General features: G+C 42.6%; 1 protein-coding gene across 3 annotated transcripts; it reads left to right on the top strand.

The window, feature by feature from the left end:
• The first annotated feature begins 120 nt into the window (after positions 1 to 120).
• Positions 121 to 17,293, top strand: Gm46977 (predicted gene, 46977). Of its 3 annotated transcripts, none has more exons than XR_001785383.2 (4): positions 121 to 391; positions 8,472 to 8,547; positions 9,714 to 9,977; positions 17,203 to 17,293. XR_001785383.2 is itself a non-coding variant. In XM_017321871.2 (3 exons), the coding sequence occupies exons 1-3, from the start codon at positions 136 to 138 to the stop codon at positions 9,787 to 9,789; spliced, it is 408 nt and encodes a 135-aa protein (XP_017177360.1). In that variant the 5' UTR covers positions 121 to 135; the 3' UTR covers positions 9,790 to 12,808. The 3 variants fall into 3 exon arrangements, 1 of the variants encoding a protein (XP_017177360.1); XR_001785382.2 differs by lacking the exon at positions 17,203 to 17,293 and adding an exon at positions 14,978 to 15,029; XM_017321871.2 differs by lacking the exon at positions 17,203 to 17,293 and having other exon boundaries at positions 9,714 to 12,808.
• The last annotated feature ends 543 nt before the right edge of the window (positions 17,294 to 17,836 follow it).

Below are 17,836 nucleotides of genomic sequence, written 5' to 3'. Positions count from 1 at the left end.
CGCCTCAGGAGGACCTGGGCCACGCACAGTAGGGGCTTTTCTGTGCACTCCCAGAGGCGCAAATGCAGCCTGGGGACCGCAGTCTAGGAAGGGGCTTTCCGGGAAGGACGCGGCGCCGCAGGAGGAAGCGAGACAATGGCCTTTGTTCTGCGCGGCGACCGCGGCCGCTTTAAGAGAATCCACCAGGAAATGGGAGCTCGGGTTACAGGCTGCGCACGGGGAAGTGCAGGGCGCGACGCTGGAGACAAAGCCGCGCGGTCGCGCTCCGGCGCAGGGACGCGGCGAGCGGGGGTGCTCCCCGCGACGGGGGCGCCCCACGGCCTGACCTCCCGCCTTCCCCGATTCGAAATCCCCCGGCCATTTAAAGCCACAGCGGCCGCTACCAACCGACGTAGGTGACTGGACTACAAAGTTGACAGGGCGCGTTCCAGCAGATCTTAGCCCTCCCCTGGGCCGCTCCTCGGGCTCGGTCATTGGCGGAGGGGACAGCCCGGGGTCCTGCAGAGGAGGGGCTGCCAGAATCCTGGGGCTGAGGCGCTAGCCTTGAGCACCAGCGTTCCGATCACTCTATTTTTATTGCTATTTATAATCTCTTAAAATGCCCACCGCAGAAGATGGTGTTTAAATTCTAACCCTCTAGTCTATACAGGTTTAATATGTGGATATATAACGAAGAGCTTGATGCACTTCCATTTTGTGCTTTGACGGTAAAATAAACACAAATGTATGCGTGTATGAATGCATTATACTCATCTTCCCTGCTGAGGGTTTCCCAGACTCACCTCTGTATTCCCACCTCTGTAGTTTCTTGGGAAGGAGGCGTGGGGGTGGGAGGAAGCAGTATTGTTTTGAAGTAAAATCTCTCAATGTAACCCTGACTGTCCTGGAACTCTTTCAGGCTGGCCTGGAACTAGTTCTGCCTCTGATCTTTCTTATGTATTTATTTATTTCCTGCACACTTTTCAGCGTCGTAAAAACGTGCTCAGACTTTCATAAACAGAACTTCTGTTCATACATACTCATATTAGGACACTCTAAATGAAATTTTCCAAGAGTCAGGCTGGGAACGCACCCCGTTGCTGATAACAGTAATGTTCTTGGAGGGAACCTCCAAGGTACCACAACCCGTTTTGTCATCTAGTAGCCATATTCACCAAAAGAACTTAGTCTTGTTTATGCTAGGTCCCAACCGGACTGCATTTACCCATTCTTATCTCTCACGAGTACCTACCTTTGCTCCCGTGTTCTTGAAGCTTTTTTGCTGTTGTTTCTTACTGGGAATTTTCGTTGTGTTCCTGTGGTTGTGTTTGTTTTGAGACAGGGTCTGACAATGTGGATGAGACTAGCCTTGAAGCCTGGTCTATCTGCCTCCCAGTGCTGAGATTAAAGGCGTGAACCACCACACCCAGCCAGTTGGTTTTTAAATTTTCTTAAGTTTGTAGTCCAAGTTGGCCTTGACTTGAAGCAAAAAAATTCTCCCGAACCCGGGCCACTATGCACTATGCCCCTTTTAAGGGGCAGCGGGTGCTTAAACATCCATTTCTTTGTTTACAGCCCTGGAGATTGAACCTAGACCTCATGTGTTCTAGTCTAGTGCTCTCCTACTGAGCATCCATTCCCAGCTAAACAATTTTTGGTTTCCCTTTGCGTCTCTTAACTGATGTTTGCAGACATTGGATCTGATGGACTTTTGCTGCGTTAAGTCTTAGGCACCCTTACATCACTGATCTAACTGTAGGGTCTCCGATAACTTCTCAGCACTTATGAGATGGGAAGGGGTAGCGCCTATGTAATAAGATTCTCATACATATGAGGATGTTCACAATGGCCTTTCCTTTATCTGTGGGCTTGAAGCCAGACACTACACACATACACAGTATTCCTATATATAGTCTTATACATACATACATACATACATAGATATAGCAAACTGGGCACAGTAAGGGACTAACCATAATTATTAATAGACCAAAACAATTATACTATAATAAGAGCTAATAAAACATACTACTGTCTCTGAAAATTTCCATGTCCATGACTGACTGTGGGTAACTGGAACTGAGGAAAGCCACCCTGTGGTATTGGGGACCTCTTCTACCAAGAGTTTCTGTAGCAAAACATTCCATATTTTATGTGTTAATTTGTGTTAGCTATGCTGATTGCTTAAGCTCACGACTGAATTAACTTCCAACTTCCATTCCTGACATGTCCTTCTCCTAGTGACTCATAGAGGTGCCACTTTGAGGTAGAGTGTGTGTGGTTGCAAAGCCAAGTACACAGTAGCAGCTTTAGCAAACGCTACATTTACACCACAGTTGGCTGCCCTTTGGTAAATACTTGCAGCTTTATGGGCCAAATGACAAAATTGAGGACTCTGTTTAAATATCTATATAATAAGAGGGCAGGGAAGTCCACATACTTTGAAGAGTATTTTTAGTTCAGGTCTGTTAAAGGAATGGAGTTCTCTTTGTGGGGAATAACTTTTATTGACCTGAGATTCAAAGCAAGTATTGCTCATTCTTGTAGCCAGGCTGGCCCCTAATCTACACCACAGAGAATGACCTAAAGCTCCTGGTGCTCCAGCCTTCCCTCCCCTCCTGAGTGATGGGATGACTGGCACCCATCACCTTGCCTGCCTTCTTTAGTGCTACCTTTCAATGGGAATCCACGGGTTCAGTTCTGAAGTGTCTTTCCACCTCTACAGGTGCCATCACGTTTTCATGGCAACCCATAAGTGAATGATTTCACTTGAGCTTCAGTACTTTGAAGTCATTTTTAAAATTCTATCAGAACTCTACAGCGTCTCACAATAGCCCCCCCTCGAGCATGCAAATTAGCCACATTCAGTTGGAATTAGACGGACACTCAGTGGCAGGCAAATGGATTTTGAATATGGAAATATCCTTTGCATTTCCACTGACACGTTTTTAAAAACCCTCTTGGGACTGTAGCTTGAGTTCAGACAAATACACAGTCCGCAAACCCAGGCTGGAATGTTTTAACTGTTGACAGCGTGGGGGAGGTGTGAGAAACAGCTCATCATTATTTGTCCTGGAAGCGAGGTTAGTTGTGTTAAAATGATTTTACTCCGGTATACATCTTGCTTGTAAGTTCCATTTACCTTGAGGTTTTTAGCTTGAACTCATGACAAAAGATTTTCAGGTTTGTAGCAGAAGCAAATTTCCAAAGACATTCATTGTCCGGGGATGGCTGATGTGGGAAACTCACTTTATCCGTCCTTTCCTTGTGACATGGCTTTCATGTCTCTAGTCCTCCCTGTTTTCTGGCTTCTTGTGGTTACACTGGACACTTTCATGTTTCCATTCACCGACTAGATCAGTGGTTCTCGGCCTTGCTAATGCTGAGACCTTTCAATACAGTTCCTCATGCTGTGGTGATCCCCCAACCATAAAATGACTCCATTGCTACTTCATAGCTATACCGTGGCTACTGTTATGTCTCTTATTATGCATGTGTGTGAATGTGGCCACACACATGGTACAATGCGTATGTGGAGGTCAGAGGACAACTCTGCAGAATCGGGTCTCTCCTACCTTTGTTTATTTAGACCCTGGCACCAAACTCAGGTCTCCAGATTTCAGGTAAGTGACTTTACCTGTTGAGCCATTTCACCAGCCCTCAGTTTACATCTTAAATTATTACCATCTTTCTTCATATAAAGTAACTGTGGCCTAATGTGGTGATTCAAGCCTCTAATCCCACCATTGGGAGACAGAGGAAGGCCAATCTTGATGAGTTCAATGCCAGCCCTGTTGACATAGAGAGTTCCAGGCCAGGACAACAAAGTGAGACACTGCCTCAAGACACAAAAGCAAGCAAACAAACAAAAGTGATGTTACTCTGTTAAGAATATACATATAAGTGTCAGGCAGTGGTGGCGCACGCCTTTAATCCCAGCACTTGGGAGGCAGAGGCAGGGAGATTTCTAAATTCAAGGCCAGCCTGGTCTACAGAGTGAGTTCCAGGAGAGCCTTAGCTACACAGAGAAACCTTGTCTTGAAAAACCAAAAAAATAAAAAATAAAAAGGCTATACATATAAGAAATTAATAATTGCATAATTGCTTCTATCCATCCCCTATCCTCTGTGATATTGTAGTCTTATATTTTGCTTCTGCGGTTGTAAAATGTACTGTACATTTTAATGTGTGAAAATGAATAACAATTGCATATGATGAGGATGTGAAACTACATCTCTCTTTAATTTGTACAAATATTTCTCTTTTCTGCCTTTTTCTTTTCTTTTTTAAAATGTAAGCAAAAACCATGCCTCTTAAAGGCATAGCACTTTTATTGATTTATTTTTATTGGGTATTTTCTTTATTTACATTTCATTATTATTTCATGCAGACCTGTCTTTCCATCTCATACCACTTCCCTTTGCCGTCAAGCATTTCTTCCATGGCTGTTGGTGATGAAGTCCGTCAGCCTTGGTCTTCTTGAGTCTGCGTTTACTTCACATTCATTTTTGAAGAATATTCTCACTGTACATAAGCATGGCATTGGTTGATCATCTTCCCTTTTAGCTTTCTTCTTTATATTTCCCTTTTCATATGTATGGTATGAGTGTTTTGCCTGTATGTAAGTGCCTATTCAGGCTAGAAAAGAGCATTGGATTCCCTGAGTCTGGAGTTACATACCCTTATAAGACACCAAGTGGACCCTGGGAATTGAACCCAGATCTTCTGGAAGAGCAATCAATGCTCACAACCTCTGAGCCACCCTCCAGGCCCCTTCTTGACAACTCGAATGTGCTGTTCTTCTCCTGTCTCCTATTTCCTCCGCAAGCAAGTGTATTTTCATGTTTCTCTTCCTCACTGCCCAGCCCCAGCTACCCTGTTTCTCCCCTTGTAACCTGCTCCTGTTTCTTTTTTCCCTTCACATCCATGTGTTTCCCACCCCCCCCATCACTCCACACTACCTATTTCTCAACCCTCTCTTCGTTTCCTTTCTAGATTATTTTTACGATTTTCCATTATTCATATTAATTTATATATTTTACAGGCTGGGATTCCCATACAAGAGAGAACATGCAGTTTTGTGTCTCTGTGTTTGAGTCACCTCATTTAATATTGTGCTTTCCAGATCTGTCTATTTACCCGAAATATTATCTCACTCTTCTTTATATCCTTTGAATAAGTTCCCACTGTATACAGGCTGTAAAGATGGCTTGAACAGTAAGAATGCTCACTATTCTCAGAGGGGACCCAGATTCGACTCCCAGAACCCACATGACAAGCTCATAACTATAACTTCAGTTACAGGGGATTCAACACCGTCCTCTGACACTCATGGGCCTTCCACATGCACATGATGCACTTACAAACATGCAGGCAGAAACACCCATATACAAACAGATAAATAAACCTAAAAATAAAATCCCACTGAATATATGTATCACATTTTACAATACTGTATTGATGCACATCTAATCTAAGTTGGTCCCATTTTCTTTCTTTCATGAGTACAGCAGAAATAAATATTAGTTTGGTAAAAATAAACTTAATAGTTTGTATTTGGCACACGGTATGTGGTGTGTTATTTTCTGAAGCTGATCTAAAGATCCCTTCCTTAAATTTGGTTCAGAATTTTGGCTATGATATAGTTGTCTTGCAATATTCTGATTGATGCTGGCTGCAACGTATGGAACTGTAGGTTAATAATTTACTATTCATTTTTAGAAATGTCTCATTTATTACCTCTTTGAATACTTTATCTGCCCATTCTCTCTGTCTCTTTCTTCTTTTATTACTTTGATGATAGAACCGTTGGAATACATGACATGATTCTCTGAATCTCAAATACTGTGTTTTGTTTACCTGTAACTATGACTGTAGTTAGGGATGGTTGTGAACCACCATGTAAGTACTGGGAATTGAACTCTGATCTTCTGGAAGAGCATCCTATGGTCCTAACCCCTGAGCAATCTCCAGCTATTGTAGAAATGCAAATTAAAAACTACTTTGAGATTTTGTTTTACCTGTCGGAATGGCCAAGATTAAGAAAACAAATGACAGTGCAAGATGTGAGGTGTTTCCTTTCAAGTTTTTGGTCAAGGCTATCCTAGAGACATTACATAGAGACTATTGTCATTGTTCTTGGTTACACACAGAACCTTGATGATAAGACCCTATTGCTGGAGACCGCATGGAAAAATAAAGTTGAAACTTTCCAGGAAGGAGTCTTGTCCCTGCTGGCTAGCTCTCATAGTACCAAAGGGTGCTATATAGGTTGCTGGAGGTGGGTGGAGAAATCCACCCTCTTACTCAGCCATGAACCCTTCAAAAAAAGATATAGCTACGGATGTAGTAGTGGCACAGATGTTATAGGGGGAACCAAGAACATTCTGACTGAATTTGAGGCTTGTTACTCAGAAGGAAACACATGCCTGGTTCTGTATATCAGGCAAAATACCATGATGGGGGAAGCTCATAGGCCCCAGGAGTAAACTTACTAGTATTATTATCCTAAATGGACAGAGAATCAATCTCCAAATTCTTACCTCTATATTCATAGATTAGTGAAACTCTCAGACCTTATTTTAAAAAGTTTCTTTGTGTAAGGGATGGCAAGTAATACAGAAATTCCCAAACTGATGTGGCTATGGAGTACTCAGCTGAGAATAGGACATACATATCACACTGTTCTCCGCACGGCTCAGGGACCATCTCAGAAGAAAGGGTAGCAAAACAGTAACTGGCAGAGGTTGGGGAGGACCAGACAGTGCCTTCTGGAAATGACAAGACAAATACACACATGAACTCATAGCAGCTGTGCTTGTTTGCACGAGATCAAGCCACCAACATTCTAGGACTACATGGGAAAGGCTTCATGAGCCTCTGCCCCCATCTGAAGAGCTATGGATGACAGCTGCTGACTTCCTGGGCAGAAACAGGATTTTTAGGGTGTGTCTCCTGGTAGATTGAGCGTGCTTCAGTGGACAGCCCCATACCCATGAATACATATGTAGCACAAATTATTGGACTCAGTGGGAAGAAGAAGAGGAGGAAGAGGGAGAGGAGGAAGAGATGAGGAGGAAAACAAACAGGAGGAGGAAGGAGAACAAAAAGATATGAAGTTAGGAGGGGGATAAAAAGATGGTTCTGAGAAGAGTTAAGGGGGGAATTGGGGGTGAATGTGATAAAAATACATTGTATGTGTGTTGTACTGGCTAATTTTACGTCAACTGGACACAATCTAGAGTCATTTGAGAGGAAGGAGACTCAACTGAGAAAATGCCTCCATAAGATTGGCTGTAGGCAAGCCTGTAGAGAAACTGCTCTAGATCTGTGGCTCAGGACTCCTGAGGGGGTGCAGTGTCAAACAATTGTTTTACAAGGGTCACACATCAGATATCCTGTATATCAGATATTTACATTATGACTCATAACAGTAACAAAATTGCAGTCATGAAGTATCAATGGAAATAATTTTATGATTGGGGGTCACCGAAGTATCAATGGAAATAATTTTATGATTGGGGGTCACCACAACATGAAGAACAGTATCAAAGGGTCGAACAGCATTAGGAAGGTTGAGAATTGCTGCTGTAGGACACTACATTTCTTTTTGATTGTTTGTTTTGTTTTTTTTTTTTTTTTTTTTTTTTTTTGAGACAGGGTTTCTCTGTGTAGCCCTGGCTGTCCTGGAACTTACTTTGTAGACCAGGCTGGCCTTGAACCCAGAAATCCGCATGCCTCTGCCTCCCGAGTGCTGGGATTAAAGGCGTGGGCCACCATGCCCGGCTGACACTACATTTCTTAATTAGTGACTGATGGGGGAGGGCCAATCCCCATTATGTGTGGGGCCATGTCTGGGTTGGTGGTCCTGGGATCTATAAGAAAGCAGGCTGAGCAAGCCATGGGGAGCATGAAGTAAGAGTCAGCCCTCCATGGCCTCTGCATCAGCTCCTTCTGCCAGGTCCCTGGCCTGTTTGAGCTCCTGTCTTGACTTCCTTCAATAGCAAACGGTGCTGTGGGAGCTTGTCCTCCCCAAGTTCGTTCTGTCATGATGTTTCATCACCGCAAAAGTAACCCTAAGACATAACTATGAAATTCTCAAGGAATTGATACAAATTATTATATTTAAAACATCAAAGCCCACCCTGGCGACATACTTCCTCTAGCAAGGTTTTACTTCTCAAATATTTCATAGCTCTCCCCTGTAGTGCCACCAACTGGGGACCAAATGTTCATATATATGAACCTGTGGGAGACATTTCTCATGCTGGTCACATGTAGGGGTGCCTTCTCCCCAACCTGAGTCACACAGTGGGTCGATGGCAGATCTCTCTGATGCTTTCTGTAGGTCAGTTAACTGTGGTTCACTGTGCATGTGTTTCTCTTGGGTTCCTTTTTTTTTTAAAGCTATAGACATGTAAATTATCTGGTTTGTTCTATGTGTTTAGAAGTAAATTACTGTCTCTTTTGACTTTCCATATACAAACCGGCAGAGAAGCTGGCCTGCTCAATCTCCGTCCTCCAAAACAGAGTTGGGAAGGGCAAAGAGCTGTGGACATGTAAAGTTGGGTATGTATATACAACGTGAGAACAGAAGTGGAGCTGTCTAGGGGAACACAGAGGGCTCATAAAAGGAGAGGGAAGAGAAGTGGAAGTATGGGGGTGAATGGGTTCAACACTCAGTGTACGTGTGTGTGAAAGTGTCCTTATGAAAACAGCATGGAGATATATGTTTGGAAAATGATTTTAAAGAATGCACCGTGGTGAATGTGCTAAACACTTACACCTAGGATTGTAATGCAATGTTGTACTTGAAAGATGAAAACAGTAATATTCCAAACATAAACTACAAAAAGAACACAATCTACACTCCTAGGCCAAACCAGCAATTCCTCGATTTTTTTCCCTTTGCTCTTTCCTCCCTGCTCTCTTTCTTCCTCTGAGGCAAGGTCTCGCTCTGTAGCCCAAACTACTCTCAAATCTGTGGCAATCCTCTTGCCTCATCCTTTCAAGGACTTGGATTACAGATAGGAGACACCACACCCTGCTAGGCATGCTTCTTTAAGAAAGAAAGATGACAGTTGAAATTGGGACTTTAAACTATTGACAGTCAGTGCCCTGAACTATAGGTGTGTGTGTGTGTGTGTGTGTGTGTGTGTGTGTGTGTGTGTGTGTGTGTGTCTAGCCTGACTTCAAGCTTTGATATGTAGTACAGTCAGATAGGGAGAGATTGGGGGATGAAAGTGCATGAAATCAAGAAAAAGCTAGAATTAAAATGCATGAACTAGAGCCCAGGAATGCAACCTACAGTCCATGTCCGTCTTCACAGCCTTGATACCCCAAAGAAACTGAGCCCTTCTGTTATGCAAGTAAACACACACACACACACACACACACACACACACACACAGTGTGGGAGAGGCAGGGACCAAGGGACAATCCTACTGCAAGAGGCCTCAGAGCCTCATACCAATGAGGAGAGTGAGACAGCTACCTCATTCTTACCTTCCAGACCACACAAGACTCACAGCTCACCCTCACTGCAAAGCTTCAGGGGGAAAGAATTCTGGGAATGTAGTTCACGTTGACCAGGTTGTCCTATTACACAGGCATTTCATACATTAACCTGCATTCCATCAAACTACTCTCTGGCAGTTCTAATCTTAGAACTTTTCGGGACTTCTGTTGCATCTTTTCCAACTACTCCTCACGGTCTTCCATCTGCTTCCCCACAGCTTCCTCATCTCCCTTAGTTACTTACGACGCCACCTATTTTCGACCTCGGTGAACAAAGTTCAAGACAAATTTTGACAGACTGCTTTCATGGGTGCGATGCAGATGGCCCGTCTCCCAATCTATCTGCTCTACTGAGGTTCCTCTTGATCTCTGCAAGCATCTTCTAGAGGCAGTTCCTTCCCAACCTGGATTATTGCTATGGCCCTTCTTCTACTGAACTTCTATAGGACTCGGCCCATGGGAACTAGAGGAACCTGTAACTTGTAAGTGTCAGAACTTGTGGAACTTGTAAGTTTCAGAGCCTAATGCCTAAGAAGCTGGAGTTCCAAGGCCTGAGAGCAAAGATTGTCCAAGCTCAAGAAGAAACTTAATGTGGCCTTCCTCTATTCTGCCAGTCTATACAGTCCCGTGAGGTGCCCTCATTGGTGGGGGCTAGGTTGTCTTTCCTCAGACTACTAATGATTTGTTGAAATAACCTCGCAGGTATATACAGAAACAATGTCTTACCAGCCTCTGAGCACGGCCTGGGTTATGCTGGTTGACATGAAAAAATTAATCATCACAAACCTCTTCATCACCCCACATTTCCACCTTTAAGTCTTGTCTTCTGTTACTCAAGGCTTCACATAAACATGAAACTGTCTTATATCAAGTAATACCTGCAAATCACCTCTTTCACAAATGCATTTTACATTACTATAAATAGAAGCCATCCAAAAGATAAGGTATTAAAATGCTGGAGTAACTTCATGATGCAAGAGCTGCTCAGCTACCCACTAATTATAACCTGGGAGACCGGAGAAGACACTCCCATCATCCATGCTTTAAGACATGTGTTATCTAAATTAACATCTCTTCTATAGTAGCCTTTAATGCTGCCATTAAACTAGGATTCTTCTATTCAATGGAAGGTGGGATAGTGGGGTGACATTGCTTGTCCCCCCAGAGACAAAGGATTCCTATAGCAGGCAATAGACAAAGTGACCATCACAATGGTGTAGAGTTTTGTAGTTTAGTAGATTCTAATATACTTTCATGAGACTGAAGTAGCTAGACAGTCTACAAATTCTGATTTGGTTTGTGTGTATACATGCTTCACACACACACACACACACACACACACACACACACACACACAAACACACGTAAGAGTGCACATGCACAGCCCTCAGTCCAAAGTAGAGAATGCCAACTTCAATCCCCAGAAGACAGCTACTGTAACTCTGAACCCTCAACTTCTCATGAAGCGGATGGCAGGCTCCTCGAAGAACCCTGATACATTATCATGGATGGAAATGAGAAAGCTTCCTCCTTCCCATTCCACAGGGACCCTGGGCCATGTCCCAGAGTGACTGTATGTAGTTGAGAAGGAATAACTGGAAGGTGGGGATGCTGCAGACTATTTCGACGGTGACATTAATTTTGTTCCCAAATGCTTTGGTTGCAGGGAGGACAAGGCCTTTGGCTTGAGCTCAGTTCACATTGGCCGACTCTATCTGAGCCTATTATGTGATTATTTCTCCAGCTCTGAAATGTAGAGTTGGGATACTCATATTCAGCAGATGGGGTCCCCAAATCGATTTTCTAAATGACAAAGTGAAAATCAGAAAGATGTTTCTAGAATTATCTTTACTTGTGCAAATGTTAAACCAAAGGAGATGCAGAATTCTTGTAGGATTTAAGAGACTAGTGTCCTCACAGATATCGTAAGGAAGGGTGAGAAAGAACACTCAAGAAGCAGCTTCAAATAGTTTGAGGTGGTTCCACCTTAGCCGTTTCCTCATATGTTTTTGGGCATGGTCAACATATCCTTTCTGAGCAATGTGTAGTTATATGCCTATAATTTTAACAGTAGGGAGCATGCCTGGGCTAGAAAGACTGTGTCTCAAGAAACTAACAAAGTGAAATAAATCAGGAGAGAGATACACATTTGAAGGTGAAGAATTGGTTGTTGCATCTAGCCCCTCCTACTTCCTAAAGAAGGATTCACAGCATTCAGTGAGCTTCCAATCTTAATGTAAACTAACATCAGAGAAAGTTCTGTAGTGCACCCCAAAACAGACTAGTTCTCTAGCCTTTCTAGATGATGTTTTATTCATTCATATATTTACTTTTTGGTGTTTTGAGTAGGGTCTCTATGTAGCCCTGGCTGGCCTGGAACTCACTGTGTAGACCAAGCTGGCTTTGAACTTGCAGAGATCCTCCTGCCTCTGCCTCCCAAATGATTAAAGGTGTGTGCCACCACACACAGCTTCTCCTGTTAAAAAATAGTTTCTAGTTTGTTAGACTCAAGAAAGACTGAAAGCCAGGTATAGTGATGCATGCCTTTAATTCCAGAATTTAGGAGGCAAATGCAGGCCTATCTCTGAGTTTGAGGCCAACTTGGTCTACAGAGTGAATTTCAAAACAGTCAGGGTAATACCGGAAACTCTGTCTCCGAAACCAAACCAAACCAAACAAACTACAAAGAAAGACTGAATGATTCACTCAAACTACCCAGTTACTATGCAAGCTGCCCATTGTAAATTTGATGTTTGATCCTCCAAGACAAATAGTAGGCTTTCATGGTTGTACTCCATTGTGAATTGGAGTTATGGATGCCAGATTGGATTTAAGCAGGCCCCAAAGGCACAGATATGAGCAGCTGGATCCGAGTCCTGGGCTAGGCTCCTGTTGCCAAGGCTGACCTTGAATTTCTGATATTTTCTTGCCTCCACTTCCCAAGTGCTAAGATAGCAAGGTGTCTGCTACAACACTTGGCTCATGTGGGTCTGATTCCCAAGAAGCTGCCTTCTTTCTCTCAGCCTTTATCTTTGGCTTCATGAGAATTTCTTTATGCTTACTTCCCTAAGAAAGGAGAGGTTGGGTGCTGATTACAATTGGTTTTCAGTACATGCCAACACCATTAAAAAAGCACACCCAGGAGTGGCATGACAGTGCTTATGGGGAATTCTGTCATTGAACAACCTGGATATAAATTTACTTCTACTGTCTGTAATGACCTGAAAAACAAACAAAACCTTTCTATACGGAAAGTATATTACACACCATTTAGTATTCCTGGATGTATAGCCTTTGACCAGAACATTGAATTCATGCCAAATAAAGAAAAGCAATGAACCAGTAACCTCGGAATTGACTGCAGTTGTCATGTTCTAGTCCTCTGAGGTTGTCCTGAAGGAGCAGTGGTTTGGTCAGTTGTGTGGTCAGCTGGATGGCGACACTTTCAGGGACAGAGGCTGTCTTCCAGGTCACAAACTCTGTGTTGAGCAAACAGCTGTCTATGATGTTTTCCACCTTGGGTTAAAGAATGAGAGGAAGGAAACAGGGTCATGTCTTCTTATTACTAACAGTTACTTAACAAAATTTAGGCTTCCAGTCCTCTCAACCTGTGCTTTGTTGATTTAAAGATCTTACTTCCGGCAGAAGAGTTATCTCTATTGACAAGAAGACCATGGTGCCATTAAACTGAGACTATGACCTAACTGCTTTGCACTTCTCATGTCCCTGAATCTCCTGGGGATGAGGAAGGGGGGAAAAACACCAAAAACAGAACAGGTGGCTTACTAACACTAGCTAGTGTGGTTGATTTTAATCCTCAGGGAGAAATTAGTTTTCTATGTTGAGGTAGGAGGCAGTGTTTCTGGACATGAGCAGGGTTTCTGGAGCTACCTCTTCTTGTGCCCATGAGAAGGAACAAAGATAAGTTGGAAGCTTCAGGACTATGGCTTACTGTTTGTTTACAAGGTAACTGTGAGGTTCTGGTTTCAATCCCTAGTATTGGAAAGAAAAAGAAAAAAGGAGTTGAGCTGCATGTGTTTGTTTCCACCTCCTGAATTAACAGGAAACAGAAGGATCAGGAATTTGAGGATAACCTGGGCTTTGTAGCAAGTCCAAAGCCAGCCTACACTAAACATTTAGGCCTGTCTCAAAACAAACAAGCAAGCAAGCAAACAAACAAACAAGAAGCAAACACCCCAAGATGTGAGGATGTATTTCAGTGAGAGCTTGTTTAGCATGTACAACAGAAAGCTATACTAACCCTATGTAGCAGGACTCCAGAGCTGGAGGTCCTACAAGTTCACAGGTTTGGGTCAACCTTCAGGAAAGCTGAGGTTCTTGTTGCCTGAGATCAGAGAACACAGGGTGAACAGTGGGAAAGGGGATCAGAATCTGCCTAAGCAGAAACAAAGATGGTAACAGTTATGCGTACTGTTTTTATTCGCTAGGACCATGTTCCGGTACGCATGCACATGTGAGCGCTGCTCTTTTTCTTCTCAGTCTTTTGCTTTGGGGTGTCAACTTTGCACATCAGCGTTTAAATCACAGATTATCAGAGGGAAAGAGAGACTCGGGTAAAAGGCAAAAAGATCATCCAAATGTGAATCTCACTTGCTTGTCCCTTGGGGAGGGAAGTACAGTGTCTTTAAAACTCTATGAGATCTAGTTGCAGCTTGTGAAATGGAAGCCCAGTTATCACTGCTGTTACCATTGTTTGAAGGCGGTTAAAAGAGCATATGGATTGTTGGCAAATTAAGGAAGAAGTCCACGCCAACGTTCTGCTGCCATGAGGATGTTCTTTCCCTCGTGGGTCTGAGTTTCCGTTGTCTGAAGGAAGAGCATATGTGGAGTTTCCAAGGCAGCAATGACGCACTGGGTTTCAGATGTCTGTCATGTCAGATATTGTGATGGATGATCACAGAAGCCCCTGTTCAATCTGTGTGTGTCTTCAGTTTCACTTCCTTTTTCAGCTTATAGAGACAATAGTATGGCAGGAGCCTTTCCTACCACTCCCTCTTGGTGGTCTTACACAAGCAGCTGGTTATAAGTGGATAGTCTGGTTTTCTTTCAGTTCTCAACTTGCCCACCTGAGAGAGCTTCTATTGGATTGGGTGTTGACTACTCACTGACAGTTAATGGTGTTCTATTTGTTTGATAGAGATGGTGGTAGTTTGAATAAGAAAGGCCTCCATAGGCTCATAGTGTTGAATCCTTGGTCACCATGGAGTGGCACTATTAGGAGGTGGGTGTGGCCTTGTAAGAGAAAGTGTGTCACTGGGGGTGGACTTTGGTGTTTCAAATGTTTAAGGCAGGCCCCTTGTCTTATTCTCTGCCTGCTGCCTGCAGATCCAAATATAGAACTCTCAGCTACTTCTCCAGAATTATATGTGCCTGGGTGTCACCATGCTTCCAGCCCTGACAATAATGGACAAAATTTCTAAAGTGTAAGCCAGCCCCAATTACAATTTTTTCTTTCTAACAGTTGTCATGATCATGGTATCTCTTCACGGCAGTAGAACATTGGCTGAGACAGGCAAGTATTATTTTTCCTTGATGACCAACTGTCTTTCCCCAACAAATTTCCCCACCCATGTCTAAACTCATGGGTTCTATACATTTCTCCAGTTGCCATCTTTGGCAGGCTCTGAAGTCCTAATATACAGTAGCTTTGCTCTCATTTATTATATAATATTTTTAAATTCCCACTATTACTTCTTCTTTTGCTCATTAATTATTTAAAGTATGGTTTTCTTTTTCCAAGAATGCAATATTACTTATATTTTAATAGCCTCACATTTAGTTGCACTATGCTTCAGGAACTAGTAGCTATATTCTGAAATTTTCTGTAATATTTTATGTTTATGTGCAAAGATCAACAACCTTTTTGTAAATAGCCAGAAAGTAAATATGATAAACTTTGTGGTCCACATTCTCTTTACACTGTATCAATTTTTACTTTATATAGCTTGGTCCTACACATTCATTATATTTTTAAGACTTTTGTATCTTCTTGGTGACTTAAACTTCTATTTAAAGACTTATGAATGACCCTGTTGTTGTTTGGTCTCTAACTTGTGGTACTCCTAAGAGGTGATTGGACCACTGAGAGGCTGCCTCCATCAGTCCATTTAGGATCAACTCAGGGCTAAGATCACTTCTGAATGGACTGTGAAGAGGTGGGAGATGCTGGAGGAAGTAGTCATTTGGTAGAGGGGCAATGTCTTTATGGGTACTTGGGGACCTTGATACGTTCTGTCTCCCTCTGCTGCCTGACCTCTGCTATGCCCTCATGTGTCCTACATGTTCTTGTCTCCACAGTACTGTAGCAATGGAGCCAGTCAACTGTAGACTGAAGCCTTTGGGTCTAGGAGCCATGTCAAGTCTTTCCTTATCTCACGTATTTGGTCACAGCAGCAAAATGCTAAGGAGACATCCCCTCTTGATCCTTACTAATATTTTAGCTTTCACCACAATAAAACTATAGACAAATCAACTTTTTTACTTAGTTAACTTGACTTGCCTTTTGTATCCTTTTTCAGTCAATGAAGTTTCAAAATGTATATGTTCTAACATATTAGGTGGGTCTCTTCAAAGTATACCTTGCCATCAGTTGTGTTTTGATTTGTGAGTGTCATAATCTCTCTCATCTCTCTCTCTCTCTCTCTCTCTCTCTCTCTCTCTCTCTCTCTCTCTACCCCCCCCTCTCTCTCTCTGTGTGTAACTATATATACATTTATCTGGACTTATTTACGAAGTCACTTTTTAATTTGTATTTGTCTTATATTTTCCTGACTTTCTTTTATGCTTTTATGACACATGCTAATGATCAGCAAATATTCCTGGTCTTGTTCTTCTAGAATACTTTCCATGGAGCAACATGGGTAAATCTTGAGCAATAGCTAGGAGAGTGTCATTTGTCACCTCTGGTCCAATGCTGGGAAGGGTGTGGTTGAGTCCTTATGTAACAGCTTACCACATGCCAGATGGGAAAGCTTACCTCCTTCAGGCCTTTTTGTTATTTGCCACTGTTCCTTTAACAATTTTTTATTATATGTCTGCATTTGTGTGTGATGTGTGTGGATGCATTCCACATGCATAGGCCAGAGAACCACTTGTAGGAGTTGGTTCTCTCCCTGTGCCAGATGGACAATCACATTCAGGTATGACTTAAGGCTTGGCAGCAGGTGGCTTCACCCCCTGAGCCATCTCTGTAGTCCCATCTGTCAACTCCTATGTATGGTGTGGAACCATCTCCCATTGGCCGGCTTCACTATGCAGTAAGAGTGAGTAATGAACTTGCTTTTGCTACACCAGAGAGACAGTAAAGGTGTTTTATCCTTACAGCAGACAGTAGACTATTATAATGAACACATCAGTTTGAATTTTTTTAATATGATGGCATTTCTAAGAATCACCCTTGTTTCCCTGTTGGCTTGGCATGTATTTGTTTTATTTCTATGTATTCTGTGGTTCCTGAGAAACAGGGGTAGATGAAAGTAGATTGGAGATTTCCTTGGCTGCTTGTGAGCACAATATGCCATCAAATGTATCTTATTCAAGGGCTGAGTATTTTTATTTGTGTGACCAGGTCCTTTGGAGCACCTAGATCATTGGCAGGACATGAAATCAATCGCTTGGTCTCACAAGTATGCCCCCACTTCTCTCTTCTAACAGGCAATTTTTTCTCCTTTCTTCTTTTGGGTTTAGACAGGGAGAATGTGATACCTCCAAAGCAAGCATTGAAAGAACTCAGCAGTTCAAAGTGTGACCACCCCAAAGTAGGAGGCACAGCAGATCCATTGTCAAATCTGTGATACCAAGATTAGAGATTCTGACGCAGCCAACGGCATTTCTTTAAATAAGGTACACATTTTATTGATTTGGGTATTGATTCACAAATTACAGTCTAGCCATATGGATAAATTCTAGCCACTTAGTGGGAATTCATGTTTGCCATGTGCTTCAGTGACAATTCATTTTATATCAGTGTTTGCTAGCAGCATCAATGTCACTGATGGAGAACACTGACGGATCCTGTTTCAGTGTTCTGTTTACTGATTACAAAACTTTTAATTTAATTAAGTAAAGAAGAGTATTTGAAGAGAGTGGTTTTAAAGATTAGGCAATCCTGAGGAACACCAAGCACAGCATCAACTTTCAGGATTCTTGAAGGAACTTCAGAGGCCTCATAGTCTATGTCCTTGGAAGACAGTATTTTAAGAGCTCCCTGTGTACAGTCACTGATATCTTCTAGAACACTCAAGCTCACTACTATTTAGGATAAGCGTCTGTAATTTTTACATGATACACTAATTGTTAAGGTTCTTTTCTACAGTACTGG

The sequence above is a fragment of the Mus musculus genome, chromosome 6 (genome assembly GCF_000001635.26).
Source record: "Mus musculus strain C57BL/6J chromosome 6, GRCm38.p6 C57BL/6J".
Classification (NCBI taxonomy): domain Eukaryota; kingdom Metazoa; phylum Chordata; class Mammalia; order Rodentia; family Muridae; genus Mus; species Mus musculus.
Note: the sequence above shows the minus strand (reverse complement) of the source record. Positions and strands in the feature narration are given on the sequence as shown.